This window comes from Peromyscus maniculatus, chromosome 7, assembly GCF_049852395.1.
Source record: "Peromyscus maniculatus bairdii isolate BWxNUB_F1_BW_parent chromosome 7, HU_Pman_BW_mat_3.1, whole genome shotgun sequence".
Lineage (NCBI taxonomy): Eukaryota > Metazoa > Chordata > Mammalia > Rodentia > Cricetidae > Peromyscus > Peromyscus maniculatus.
Window position 1 is genome coordinate 42,635,339 of NC_134858.1, and position 15,333 is coordinate 42,650,671.

The window sequence follows — 15,333 nt, forward strand, 5'->3', positions numbered from 1 at the left end:
AGGGCTCTTTGTTTGGTTTGAGTTTTGATTTGTTTGTTTAGCAAAATGTCAGGCCAATTAAAGTGAGCTCCAAGGGCCCTCGGCTCCCACACACCTGCATCCGAAGGCAGGCAGATGGAAGGAACCGGACCCTGAAGGAGGTGGGTGGATAGAGGGAGCCAGCCTCACCCAAGGAGGCCCTGAGCTGCAGTAGATAGGCTTGCCTACTGTAGCTGACCCCTGGCACTGAGGTCAAGATGCCACCCTTAGGAAGCACAGTCAACTCTATGTTCCATGATCTAGGAAAGTCCCTGTTCAAACTTGCCCAGTGAAAACAACTCTTATCAGGCGGAACGGGTGTCTCCTTGGGCCTGGTGATGCAACTACTGCTCCTCCCATGGGGATAGGAGTCAATGAACCAAAGGAAATGGCCACCCAGAGGCCACAAGCCCTGTCCTGACCACACTTTTCCATATATATACTCATATGCTCCATGCCGCCCAGTGCTTTTATTTTGTGTATCTTATTTTTATTGTATGTGTATGAGTATTTTGCCTATGTGAATCTCTGTGCATCACTTGTGTGCCTGGTACCCACAGAGGCCGGAAGAGGGTGTTGGATCCACTCCAGTTACAGACAATTGTGAGCCACAATATGGGTGCTGGACATTGAACCCAGATCCTCTAAAAGACCAGCTAGTGCTCTTAACCACTGAGCCATCCTTCTGATTCCCCCAACACCTCTTCTTGAAGTCTCTCCTCCCTTGCTTGGGCTCTCGACCTGAATGAGTCATTTGCAGTTCATGGAGATGATGCCAGGACACACAGACTGGGATATCACACACATAATGCTCCTTTGGGAACAGATGGTAAACTGAGGCACCGAGCGGTCTGGCAACAGGGTGGCTGGTGGTTCTCCTGTGTATTTCCTGGTGGTGGGGCCTGACTCTTGACTATCTCTGAGCTACTTGGAGTCCAGAGTTCATCTGTCCTCCCTGTGTATGAATTGCAACCCTGGCACCTAGCACAGACCAGACCTCTGCCCACTCTGGCATTCTGTGCTGGGACAAACAGGCTTCTGCTTGCAGGTCTGATCAAGCTGGCATTACAGGTAGCCTCCCAGACCTTTCCCTTGGCCCTATGAGCTCCTGAGAAGCTGGGGGGGGGGGTGCAGGGCAGACCCTCTACTGGGTCTGCAAGCAGTGGGGAGGAGAGGCAGAAAAGTGAGTGGCAGGCAGGACTCAGGGCCACCACCCCCACTTACAAACACAATTGTGGAATTTGGGGGCTGTTATTGACTCTTTCTCCTCTTCGGTAATGGCCATTGGTCAGCCTCGCTATCGTGTCTCAGGGCAGCCTGTGCCAAGCCATGGAGTCTCCTCTGCAGGCAAGGGTAGAGGACTCCCTGGATGCTGATGAGAGAGGGAGGGAGTGATGATTTCCATGGTGATGATTAGCCGGTGGCCTCTCTGGCCTTATTGATTTCCAGACTTCATAGAGTAAGAAGCAACATGGTGTCTTGCGCTTCATCAAGCAGAAGCAAGGACAGGCTGCAACTTCCTTTCACCCCTGGGCTTCTTTACAGATGAGCAGGGAGTCGGCAAAGCTCCCAGGAGTCTGCAGCCTCCAAAGACCCTGGGAAGACAAAAGAAGCATCCAGAGATCAGAAAGGGCCTGACCTGGCCTGGGTAAACTGAGACTCAGGAGATCAACACCATTCACTTTCTCCCACCTCCCACCAAGCATGAATTAATGGGTCCCAGAGAGACCCAGGTCGGGTTCCTGGTCCTTCCTTTCAGAAGCAATAGAGTGGATGTTTCAGGGAGGGTGGGAAAGATATAATATCTCTCAACCAACAAAATGTAAGTCAGCAGATTGACCTCAGGACACCAATAGGGTCATTGGAACATAAGCAATCTATGTCATGTCCCCAGACCTAGCCCCCTAGGGGACCTGGTGCAAAGATCAGCCTCTGTCCCAGCCTACTCCTTTGGTCACCATAGGAACCAGGCCCTTGCAGACAGGGGAGATTTTGCTGAAGAGAAGAGATGTGTCCTGTTCATTCAACTCCACCCCCTGTGTGTCTCCAGGTGCTTCACCTGGACCACTCACTCCTCCAAGGTGGGGACAGGTGACATATTATCACTCCCCTATCCCTGAAGTTCCTTTGACCACACTGAAGAGTTTCCAAATGGGTCCCAGCTCTAAGGTGTCACTCAGGACAGCTCAGATGAGAATCAGGATCCAGGCATCCCATACGCAGGGCTCTTTGTGGAAGGTAAAGAGATGCAGAAAAGCAGGCAGAGAGCTGAGAAGCACCTCCAACCTTCGTCCCAGGTAGGGAGCCCAGTCATGATGAAAGCCCCTCGGAGTGATTGCACTCTTACATCAGGCAAGTCATAGGCATGTACTCACTGAGCAGCCCACCATCCAACATGGTGCCAAGGTCTGTGGATTTACCTGCTTTCTGTTACTAACAATGCAATACACAGGCTGGCTAACTCTTAGAGAAAAGGAGTTTATGTACACTGCCAAACCTAGAGGCCCAAGACAGGGTGTGGTGTGTGAGAAATAAAAATGCATGCCTGTGTGTGTCCCTTCATCTGCTTAAAACTCCATCAGAATTCAGTCAGCGGCCCTGCTTACCCTGGCAATCTATTCAGGATCACCTCAGAGCCCATCTGTAAATGACACAGTCAAAATCAAGTTCCTACCCTCCTGACACCCACCATGGGAATTGGGTTTCAACACATGAACCCCGGAGACACACTCCAACTGTACCCAAACCTCAGCAGTCTTCAAGATGAAAGGTGAGGCTAAGTCTCTACCCCAGACTCTAGGAATTACAGACTGCTTAGAAAACTGCAGCTAAAACCAGTATGTAGCTAAACTGGGTTAATCCCAGCACTCGGAGGCAGAGCCAGGCGGATCTCTGAGTTTGAGGCCAGCTACAGAGTGAGTTCCAGGTCAGGCTCCAAAGCTACAGAGACGCCCTGTCTCAAAAACCAAAAAGAAAGAGAGAGGTGGGGAGGGAGGGAGGGAGGGAGGGAGGGAGGGAGGGAAGGAAGGAAGGAAGGAAGGAAGGAAGGAAGGAAGGAAGGAAGGAAGGAAGGAAGGAAGGAAGGAAGGAAGGAAGGAAAGAGAAAACTGCAACAAGCCTTTAGGAGAAGAGGCAAAGGTGTGGGCTACAAAGTGGCCATACCATCAGTCAGGTCCAAGACAGAAGAGCCTGGACTGGGTCAGCAGAACCAGTCAGAGCTTCCTGGAGGGTCGTGCCGGGACACAGCTTGAGGAGCAAGGAAAGGGGGAGAGGGGGCTTCGGGGAGACAGGTAGCCAGACACAGGCACTGGGACAGGAGTCCGCACGGGGGACAGTGAAGAGAGCACCTGAACAGAAGACGACAGCTAGGGACCGAGGCGTGGGAAGCATCATGAAGTGTGGGCATGGCATCCTAGAGGGGAGGTGCCGTTAGGACCCTGAGCAGGAACTGGAGAGGAAGGAGGATTTCATTTCGGAGATACACTGCCAAGCCTTTGTGACTTAGGAGAAAGTCCAGAGCTTGGGGCTGAAGAGAAGGGGTGACAGTGTCACCCACAAAGATGTCCTGATGGAGGGGTGGCATGGATGCTGTGGCAAAGCAGAGGCGACTGACGGGTTAGCCTGGGGCAGACCACTGAGGGAGGTGTCTATATGGAGCTGGGCACTAGCCTTCATGACCCTAAGGGACCCAATTCACTAGGACAGGTTATCTGCTCGACTCAGAAAATAAGATGGATAGACTCAGTACAGAATCTCCCCAAGTTTGCTGCTTCCAGAACCCTGCCTCAGTTTCCCCTGGCTGCTGCATCGAAGTCCCACCAACCAAGTTCCTCAAAGCACCACAGACCTATTCTTTCACAGTCTACAGAGTCTGAAACAGGGTGTCACTAATCCTGTGCTGGCTTTCCTGAGGCCACCTAAGGAAGCATCCTTGCTTCTTTGGGGATTGTAGCAAGTCTTGGGGCCCTTGAATTGTGGGAACATGACTTCAGCTTTTGCCCCTGTCGCCATATGGCTTTTCCCTGTGGGGTTGTGTCATCTCCTCTGTGTATCCTCTTCCCAGCTCCAGCATGATCATCTCATACTTCGATTAGAAACTACATCTCCCACAGCTAGTGGATTTCTGGAACCTTCTTGGAGCCCCCGCAATCAACCATCTTGGCCTGAATATGAGCAGTCTCTTAGCCAACCCACCCTCATAGTCAAGGGCCTCAAGCTCACAACCCGACAGCAGGGTCAGCAAGCTAGACCTCAAATCTAGCTAGGGTCGAATCTGGCCCGCGCCTGCATAGTTAGTACCAGGCCATACTCTGTATTCATTCCCGGTTTGTTGGCTGTGGCCTCTTGGACACTACAGTAACCTACAAAACCTAGAATACTAACCAAACACTTGGCCCTTTCCAGGAAAGGCTCGCAACTCCAGCACTCTGGGGGTGGTCTCAGCAATGACCCAGAACACCTTCTCTTAGTAGCCAAAGGATTCTAAAAGGATTCTGTCAGTTCCAAGCCATCTTTAACTGTCACCACCACCACCCCCACAAGCCTCCTAGGGCTGGGGGGGAGGGGTTTAATGAGCTAATTCGTGGAAAGCATTAACCACGGTGTATGCACATAATAAGCATTCAATAAATGTTAGCTATTATTATTACTATCTCTTCTCCAGCACTCTCAGTGGGGAAAATGGGTCCCCCCACCCCCCACCCTACCTTGGCTCTTGCACACCTTGGCCGGCAGCCAAGGGAAGAAGTGACTGCCCCATTTTATAGCTGGACAAGAGGAAGGTCTGGTGGGGCTGAGGGTAACAGCTGCAGCCTCCATGCATCAGAGACAGGCCTGCAGTTTGAGGCTGCAAGGTCCCCCCCTTCTCAGTGCCCCAGAGTTCAGTGCCCTTTGCTTGTACACACACTCTTCCTGCCTGAGTCTTAATGCCTGAGTTCTTCGGCCATGGACAGCTCGAGTCTTGGGGGGGCCTGCCGCTCCCCAGACTCCTCCCTGCCTGCTCACCAAGGCCAGGCTGGTTGCTGCCACACAATGTGAACTAATCTCACACTTCAGGTGGAGCTTGCCTAATCAGGGGCGACAAGAAGCTGGAGCGGGTGCAATCAAATTAACAGCGCCATGGCCTGGCTCTTTAAGAACGGGGAAACAAAGCAGGCACCAGAAGGCACCCCCCCTCCCGAGTTGTCCCAGGGGAGGCCTGCAGAGCTGGGCTGCCACTGAGGCTCCGCTGAGTGGCTGAATGGAAACTGCTCCCGCCTCCCAGCGTGCCAAGGATGCCCCTTTGTGGTGGGCTTATCTCAGACGGCCAAGCAGGTCCTGTTCTTGTCAGGGAGCTTGTTAACATGGAGGGGGATACAGGCTTTGCAGTGAGGGAGGAGACAAGACTAGGTGTGAGGGGAAGGAGTCTCCCTCACCTCTCAGGCTGCTTGTAATCCTTTTGAAAACAAAAGGCTCTGAGAGCCCCCAGAGAGAGGAGGAGCATTTTCTCCCCTGACAGGGTGGGCTTACAGAGCTCCGAGCTCTGCTCCAGGGCACCCGCTCTCTCTCTGAGAGCTGAGTCTACCTGAGGGCAAAGAGGAGGACTTCCAGCAGCCCATTTCATCTCCCTAAGACGTCCTTTTCAACAGAAAAAACCCTGGGAGACCTCTGGAGAGATTGCAGTTACACTATCAGACAGACTTCCTGAAAAAGCCAAGGCTCTCCCTTGGTGGTGGTCAACGCTGACTTTGTTGTCACGCTTCCAGTTTGGTGGCTTTGGGGACTTCCTGCCTAAGGGAAGGGAAGGACCGAGGGGAGAACCAAGCATCCAGCCCTGTGGTTCTTTACTCTGGCCCCGTAAGGACCAGCAGGCTGAGAGTGGCCTCACTCAGACCGTTAAGTCACAGCCTCTGAGGGTTGGGTCTGCACCATGATAGGCTTATTGGTTTTGCTTTGGGGGAGGGGGGTTGTTGTTGTTGAGACAGTGGCTCATGCAGCTCACACTCACTATATGGCTGAAAACGGCCCTGGTCTTCCCGCCTCCTGTGCCGCTATGCCCAGTTTCTATAGTACCGGGGATTGAACCCAGGGCTTTCCACGTGCTAGGCTCAACCGGCTGAGCCCCATGCTCCATGGTGAGTTATTAAGCTTCATAATAGTTCTCAAGTGTCAACAGGCATGAAAATTTCCTAGAACATCCATCTGGGAGAGCAGATTTGTCATCCTTGGTCCCCAATTTCAAGGCCAATCCACTCTCCCCAAGTCAGCCTTCACCACGGCCCTGGCAAACTATTCTGCCTGTCCCCAACCCCCACCCCGTTCTCTTTCTCTGTCCAATGTCACAGGGCCAGCAAGTTCCCAAATGCCCTGAGCCAGACTCTGACTGCCACGTACTGGCTGTGTGGCAGTAGCCTATTTGCTTCTCCAGACCTCAGTTTCCCCATCTGTAAGGCTTCAATATCTTCACTCCCAGCGCCTGGTGCCTAGTAAGCCCTCAGTCAAATCCAGTTTTCTCTGTGACTGGCACCCAAGACCCTCACTGTCAGCCTCCGACAACTAGACCATTGTCTTCCATTTCTTCCCATTCTTTCCACAGGGCAGCGCCTCTCCATTGGGTATTCATAGCTGAAGCTTCCCTCCCCAGGGGCTTGAGGACTGTCAGAAACAGCAGCTGAGCTCCCATCCCCAAAGAGGAGAGGGAGGGAGCCGGACACGGAGGAAGGCTGCCTGGGTGTCCCTGCTCCTGCCCCAGCCCCAGGCCATAAGGACTGGCCTCTGGCCCCCCACATACCTCATGCACTCACACGCCCCCTATTTTCTGCCTTCTTCCGGACTCTTCCCAAAACTCATCCAGGAGTGTGTTGGGGTGCAACCAGGAAGGAGCCATCTAGGCTAACACTAAATGAAGTGGTATGGGGAACTCTCAGAGGCTAGATCTTCTCCTGCGGATCATCTGGTGTGACTTTACACTTAACCTCTTTGAGTTTCCAACCTGGTAGGGATGATAGATCCTGATCTATCCTCCTTTGAAGCAAGGAATGAGGCTCTAGTCAAAACATAATGCAGTGTTTTACAAACTCAAGGAATAGATCCATCCCTGTTTAGGAAGTGAGACCTGGGGAAAAGCAGGGAGCTGGGAAATGAGGAAAAGTTTAATCCATGATGCCAAGTCTGAGACTCAAGACCCTACTTCCCAGGACCTGAGAGGCAGAAACAGGCAGATCTCTTCATGTTTGAGACCAGCCTAATATACACAGTAGGTCCCAGACAGCCAGAACTACAAAATAGAGACCCTGTTTTAAAAAGAAAAAGAAAATCTACCTCCAAGCCTGAGGCTGGTGGCAAACATGTGGGTGCCGAGGTGAGCGGCTTTCTCATGGTGTTTTAAGAATCTATCGGCCTCTCAAATCAAATTAAAATGTAAATAGCAGCTGATCTGGACAGAACCTCAGGGGCACCAGGAGCCAGCCTGAGAGTAATTTCACAGACGGAACCGGTAACATCGGATTCTGACAACTGTCCTGTTTCTGAAATTGATTTCCTCTCTCCTGGGCTGGCGGCTCAAGGAGGGCCCTGGATCCCGGGGAGGGATGGCCGCTCTCTGCAATCAGTGCCCCACTATTCTGGATGCCTCTCTGCTCTCTGCTGCTCCTGCCATTAAGGCCTCACGGGACCAGGAGGAGGAAGCCCAGGATTTAGATCTACAGGCCTAACTGGCGGTGGCTGGAGCTCCATGGCCCACCAAAGCCACCTGGGGGTCACAGAGCACAACCAAAGTTCCTTTTTATAGATATGTGCCAGGCTGGGCCTCCAGAGACTTCTGCCAAGGAGGCTCCCCATCAGACCAAGGAGACAGCGTGCAGGAGAGCATGTCCAGTTGGGATGCCTTGCAGGAGAAGTGTCCCCATGTGATAGACATGGAGTCAGGGAAGGACCTGGAATCTGCCAGGCTGCTGCTGTGCCCTCTACCACTGTTTGTCCCATCTTGGACACTGAATGTCACCTAACGACACCGGGATGGGAAGCTTTAAGTGGATGGGCCCACTGCCCACCAGGAGCCTCTCAGGGTCGCCTCACACCTCAAGGGGACAGCATGGCAAGCCCATGCTGTCATTAGCATATCTACCCAGAACTCTGTCCTGTGCTTAACCATCACTGCCACTTCTGTCTGGGACCCTAGATCTGGGATCCCTCCCTTGATCCCCAGGGTCACATGCTGAGACTGCACCAGCAAGCACATAGAGGCCACTGTTTAGAGATAGCCCAATCCCACTCCTGAAAACCAGAGACCTTGTGCAAGGAGGGCAGGCAGACAGATGGTACGAGGCAGCCAGCTCCTGTCACCACAGCTCAGAGGGTGGATAGCCCCTGTTGGAAGCCTCAGGTTCCTGTCTGAAGAATGGGGCTAATGAGACTCATTTCCTGTGGTTGGCATCAGGAGAGCCAGCTGAAAAGGAAGCAGTCACTTACTGCATCCCGAGCTCTGTAGGTGCCAAGGAGGCCATGGAGCTGGTAAGAAGCAAGTGGGGCCTGGGCCTCAGCAAGGGACACAGCACAGAGTCCCTCTGAGGAGGTCGGTCACTCGTGAAGAGCATACAGAATATGCTGCCACATGGCAAGCTTACCACCACAGAGGACCACAGAAGTGTGTGTGTGTGTGTGTGTGTGTGTGTGTATGTGTGTGTGTGTGTGTGTGTGTATACATGTGTACGTGAGTTTGGTATGTGTGTGTACATGTGTATGTGTTTGGTATGTGTGTGTACATGTGTGTGTGTGTGCGCGCGCGCGCGTGTGTGTGTGCGCGCGCGCGTGCGTCCAGATCCATGTCCCTGTAGATGTCTTCACATGGAGGCCATTTTTAACCTAGAAAGTCTCCTACTGGAGGATGCATTTGGTAGAGCAGGAAGACTTTATGGTTCAGCAGAGCAAGAGGCAAGCAGGAGGAAGACAGGCAAGGAGAGCAGATTGGCCAACATTTGTTGACCCGACGCCCTCTACGGTGGGTTTGACGGTGCTGTTGCCTCATTGAGCCTGGCCATCCATCAGCCCCATTTGGGGACAGGGGGACAACCTAACCCTTAAAGGGCGAGACGGAGTGAGGGAGAGAACAGAGACAGAGTTCTTTATTACAGCTTGCTGGCTGGCAAGTAGACTGCAGGCCCCAGAGGGGCTGCAGACTCCATATGCCAGGAGGCAGTGTCTCAAGTCCCTTCTCCAAACACTGAGCTGTTTGTCCAGGCTGTCTTCCCCTCTCTCCTGAGCCAAAAACAGCCCTCGAGTCCAGAGCTGTGCCTCGACCCAGCTTCACCAACCCGTCTCTGGGAGGGCCTTAGCTATCATCTGCCTCTAGTGGCGGGAACTCAAGACTCCCGCAGCAGCCAGCCTACTGGGAAGCTCCTCTCAGGTCAAGCAGGAGGCTGCCTGTCTGCCCGTTCAGAGGGTCTCCTTGCTCCCCGTGGTTTGCAAATTCCATTTCCAGTATGGGTGAAGTTGGCCTCAGCCCTGCACCCCCTTCCCGCCCCACCCCACACTGTCAATGCCCTCTGTCCAGTGAGAACCCAGAACAAGACAGAATTCCATGAGGGGCTTTGCATTGTGATAATATATATATATATATATATATATATATCCCTTCCTCCTCCTCCTCTAGCTCCACATCCTCTATCTTCTTCACGGCCCTCACTATGTTATTCAAGCTATCTCAAACAGTCCTCCTGCCTCGGTACCCCCCCATAGCTGGGACCCCACTGTGCTCAGCTCTCCCCCTCTTTTCGGTTGCACTTATTCTGCTCACAGAGTGGCCTTGGGCAAACCAAATTGCTTCCCTTCACAGCCTAAGTTTCTCCTCTGGTACGGGCTGTAATCCTACCATTCATTTAACTCAGTCTATCTAGAGTATGAACGTATATCATCAATATAAAAATGTAAGTGAGATATTTTACATTTCTGAAATCTGGTGTCTGTTTTACATTTATAGTGCCTCTCAATCAGACCCACCATGTTTCAGGTGCTCAGCAATGCAATGCCTGTGGCTGGTGGATACAGACTTAGCAGAGCGGGTCTTTATCCGGGCAGTCTGAGTCTGTGCAATCGTCTGCCAGAAACTTCTTAAGCGAGGAATTTGGTGGACATGGGTCTAGCTAATGCTGCCCTTAGAGCAGGAGCGGGACATTGGTGTCTTTTGTGTTGGGGGTGGGGTGATAGAGCCTGGCAGGACAGGCACTGTACCAGTACATGTACACTCATTGTGTCCCCACAGTTATTCTGTGGGACACAGAGAAATTAACTCAAACATGTTGAAGGCCTAATAAATGTGTAGTGACAACACTAGATTCTAGGCCTCTTGGCCCCCAACCCTGCAGGCTCTCTTCCTCCTTGCCTTCAGTGGCTTCCCTGGACTAGCAGTAAGGACAGCCTCGCTCAGGGTGTCTTGCCTGGCACTTCTAGCCAACAGGAGGATGGGGAGCCAGCCCCCAATGTTGTTGCTATGCAGGGCTGAGAAGCCAAAGATCCCTGGGGACCCCACTGTCTCTGGGCTCTGGGTAACCCTGATTGGAAAGACAAGTGCCCTGAAGTGGATGCACAGATTGTCCACTGCTCAAAGGTATGCCACCTACAGGGTGAGTGGAACCTGAAACTGGGTCTGTGCTCCAGTTGGCAAGATGCCGGTCCTGGTATGAAGCTACATCTGGATAGACAGGGTACTGTAGGCCTGCGAGGAAGGCAGGCAGAGCACAGATGAGCAAGCTTCTCAGTGTGGTTCAGAGCTGGGAGGTTTTCCCAAAGACTCTCCTCCCCGCCCCCTCTCCTTCCCAAACTTTGACCTGTGCTAAGCCTGAAGCTGCCCCCATCCTTCCTTTTGTACACACACACACACACACACACACACACACACACACACACACACACACACACACACAGGATCACCTCTCCCCCAACTGCCTTGGGCCCTAGACCCACCCAGTGGCTCAGATTCAGGCCTTGCTCATTCCCTGCGGGTGTTGCAGAAGCAGCTGGGTCTCCCCCACCCTAGCGTTCCCACCCGCCCGTAAAACATGGAGGCATCTGCAGTGCAAGGCTTGACTTGTCGATGTAAAATCTCACTCTATATTCCACCCAGGTTTATACGAGTGAATTATGCAAATCTTTGATGGAAAAATATTCCTGCGCACATCCTTGAGAGTGTAAAACCTTAGTCAATAATTCATACTTGGATGTCTCTGACTGCAGGCTTTTTCTTCATTATAACTTACACCTCGTTATTTGTCTTTCGCATTTTATTGTATATTCTGGTGTAATGCCGTGCATTATAAAGTTTATCTGCTTCATTATTTGATGAGCCGGGACTAGGGAATGTGCTGAGACATTGGTACAGGGGGCCTGGGGCTAGGGCTGCCCCCCCCCACCTCAGATCCTGCACATGGAGGCCTCAGTGGAAGAGCTGGCTGTGAGGTGTGACCTCGGGAAGCCTGAGGGAGCAGGTGCTGTCCTCCACCTTCTTGCACCTGTTCAAATCATCCCTTCACCCTCAGTTGGTATCTGAGGTTGCACCCTTCCAAGCTCACCTTCCTTTCCCCAATGGTTTCTTTGGTCATACAAGCTAGCTGTCCCTGGAGAGTTGATTGGGACGATCAGCGTCTGGGCTAGTCGTTAAAACTGGAATATGGGCCACGGCTGGAGAGATAACTCGGTTGGTAAAGCACTTGCTGCACAAACAAGAGGACCTGAGTGTGATTCCCCAGAACCCAAGTAAAAAGCTGAGCATGGTGGCATGCCTGTAATCCCAGCACTGGGGAGGTGGAGACAGGAGTGTCCCTAGGATTCGCTGGCCAGACTGCTGGCCAAAGCAATGAGCTCCAGGTTCAACACCTGACATCAATCTCTGGCCTCTGCGTGGGTACACACACACACACACACACACACACACACATACACACAGGCACACACAGCATGAAAATAAAACAAGAGATGACGGAAGTGCGGGAGTACACTGGAGAGATCCAGGGAATAAAAGGAGCCACTGGAAAGGAACAGATTTTGTGCCCGGGGACCAAGTTTTGAAACAAGAGAAGCCAGGGTCTCTTTATGCACCACTGCATGACAAGCCAATGATAGTCAAAGACCAGCTCCTCTCTGATCTGCAGTACCCAGTGGGCGCAGACTCTACAAACTAGGTCTTAGTGAATGTTTGTGCCAAGTGAGGGTCGTGCCTTTCCGTACATCCCTAGAAATACTCCTCAGACGTCTGCCATGGTTCTGCTGCCCCCCAATACATCTGTCTTCCCAGTCCCTCTGTCTAGGTCAGAACCTGATGTGTTGTTACAGTGTGCCTACCCGAGGCCTGGCACAGTGCCTCACAGTGGCCTGAGGGCCCAGCACATGTTGGTTTGAATTGCACAGAGGGCAGGGCCCAAGACTTCAGAAACTACACTAACCTCCCTCCCTGTTTCTGGTCAAGACACGGGAGTCCAGAGGCGGCCCTGGTGTTGGCAAGCCTCCTTGCCGGGCAAGTGGAGGGGCCTTCCTGAAGACCATCAAGGGCTTTGGCTCTGCCTTGGTGAAACTGTAGGGTCAGCAGGTGGGCCAGGATCTGGTAAGCCCTAATAACATTGCTATAAGGCCTTTTATAATGTTCCTACCCAGACCTCCTGTGGAATAAGCCAGAGCTAAACACACCTCAGCCACTCTGACAAGCAGAGACCCTGGCCTTAGAATATGATCCTGAACCCGGGGTCCACTGAGACCCCAGACGTCTACGGAACTAATTCAATGGGGCCACACGTTTGAGTGGAGAGAAATCACATCTTTTTTATGTTAGCCTCTAAGTGAGACTTAGTCATTCCCTGTGAACAGAAGCCACAAACCACAGCAGTAACGGTGTGTGTGACTGTCACCCATAGAAATGCACAGATATTTTCATGTCATGTCATATTTATTGTAGATCTCTCAAAATAGCATTTGTGCTCATCACTGCTACAAAAGCATGGTAATATAAGACAGTAATTATAAGGCCTGCCGCCAGATCTTATCTTATAAAGAATAAGAGCAGAACATATTGATGTGTGATAAACAATATCCAAAGTTTGCTTGTTAGTGGTTTTAATATTTGCATAACCATATTTCAATATAACTGGCTTTCTTTGTAACTATGTTGTGCATGTAAAAAACTGGTGTTGCTAGAAGAGTCCTGGAAGTGTAAAAAGAAGAGGAGTTAGGAGCCAGGCATGGCGGCGGGGACAGGCAAACAGGGTGCCCCTTCTTGGGAGGAAACCCTCTGAAGCTGGGCAGCAAAGAGCAGAGCTTGGGGTGGGACATCCAGGGCAGGATTTGTGGATGGTACTGGGGCATTGGGGTTTGAGACAGCCAGGCAGGGATGGGACAGAGTGGGGAGCCGGGCTTCTGTCACCCAGCCCCTTGCCTCCTCTTCCCCAGTCCCAGCCATGATCACTTCCCACCCCAACACCACCATCGCCATCAAAGGCCACGCCAAGGAGCTGAACTGCACTGCACGGGGTGAGCGGCCCATCATCATCCGCTGGGAGAAGGGGGACACTGTCATCGACCCTGACCGAGTCATGCGGTACGCCATTGCCACCAAGGACAATGGCGATGAGGTGGTCTCCACGCTCAAGGTGGGTGCCCAGTCCCAGGCCCAGGGGACCCCATCACATTAGGTAAATGGGGAGACTGGGAGCCCTCCCCTGTACCTCACAAAGTACCTACCGTTCCCACACGTTGCTCCTCTCTATCCAGGAATTTCCACATTAGATCCTCAACCTGTCTGCTTTCTGAACACCACAGCCATCATTGTGCGGGTTTCTCAGCCCCTCTTTCTTGCCTGGAACCTTGGAGCCTCCGCTCTCCTCCTTAAGGACACCCCCTCCCCTCCCCCCCCAGAGCCTCTTTCATGAACCTTCCTCCTTGCTTGAGTTCCTCTATATGCAGATCTCAAACCTTCTGGGAAGAGAAACCCTTGATAGAGGCCCTCCGAATTTCCCTCCCAACCCCCTGAGAGTGTCCCCCTCTGAAAGACTCTCCCTGTTTCCTTCATTTCCTGCTCCTGCTGGTCATGCCTCAGCTCAAGCCAGCTGACCGCGGGGACTCGGTGTTCTTCAGCTGCCATGCTATCAACTCATATGGGGAGGACCGGGGCTTGATCCAGCTCACCGTGCAAGGTACGGTCTCCCGCCCACGTGCCCGCCCTTCCTCCGCCTTCCCTGGGGCCCAGAGACCCACGGCTAAGCTGCCTGCTGCTGTCTCACCTTTGTTCCTCTTTTGTCACCGCCCAGAGCCCCCTGACCCCCCAGAGCTGGAGATCCGGGAGGTGAAGGCCCGGAGCATGAACCTGCGCTGGACTCAGAGATTTGATGGAAACAGCATCATCACCGGCTTCGATATTGAATACAAGAATAAGTCAGGTAGGCGCCGAGACAGATGGTGAGGGTTTGCCTGCTGTGGCCCCCGGTGGCACACAGCCTGCCTGTGCCTCTCCGATGGGGCAGCACCAACCTAAGGCAGACTCACCAGCACCCTCCAGGGTACAGATATCTGTGGTTTCCAAAGGGAGGGGACCGTGGCTAGCCTAAGAAGCTAGGGTACAGCCTGAGACGCCCTGCTGCTGGGAAGGGATCGGTCCCTTAGAACAACATTCTCCAGCATAGTCTGATTTATAGGTGCTGTGGGCTGTCTCTGTGGGGATGTCATGGCTTTGTGGGGTCACCTGGGTGGTCTTGGTTTGGGATGATGAGTGTGGTGTTGGAGGTCAATAGGATTGGGTCACTGAGTCCCTGCTCCAGGGCCCTTCCAGAACCTTACTCTACAACCCTAGAGACTCTGTGTTACTGCCACATCACTGAGAGGCACTGTGGAGCAGAGTGAACACCACATACCCAGGATGTGCAGAATCCGTGATGGGTCCCATGGCCAAGCAGCGGTAATGGTACAGGGGAGGAAGAAGCAGGAGAAAGAGGATAAATAGAGGACTCCAGAGCGGGAGTGAGAAGAAAACAGACACCTCTAGTCCTTTGTGCATCTTTGGAATCCAGTATCAAGGGCCTATACTGGTTTCTCTAAATCACTGAAAATAAAAGGCAGGAACAGTCTGGGGACCTCAGCCTTTCTCCATCCTTTTCTGATCTTCTGCCAACCCCAGTTCACTTACTGAATCTTAGCTCTCCGTTTGTATCATCTAGATCCTTCCTGCCCCATGTAGCACAGACCCTGACCTCCACTGACCAGCCTTGCCTCCCGATTGGTCAGTCCTCTTCCCCATAGTACTCACAACAGCCATCACAGGGCTGTGGTGATGAGGGAGCTGAAGGCGGACACTGGAGAGTG

General features: G+C 52.6%; 1 protein-coding gene across 2 annotated transcripts in view; it reads left to right on the forward strand.

Annotated features, from left to right (window-relative positions):
- Dscaml1 (DS cell adhesion molecule like 1) overlaps positions 1-15,333 on the forward strand; it is a 333,602-nt gene that overhangs the window by 268,400 nt on the left and 49,869 nt on the right. For both annotated transcript variants that reach the window (XM_076576167.1, XM_076576169.1), the window contains 3 exons: positions 13,429-13,628; positions 14,075-14,171; positions 14,286-14,414. In XM_076576167.1, coding sequence (XP_076432282.1) covers positions 13,429-13,628; positions 14,075-14,171; positions 14,286-14,414 — 426 coding nt within the window. The remainder of the gene's footprint in view (positions 1-13,428; positions 13,629-14,074; positions 14,172-14,285; positions 14,415-15,333) is intronic.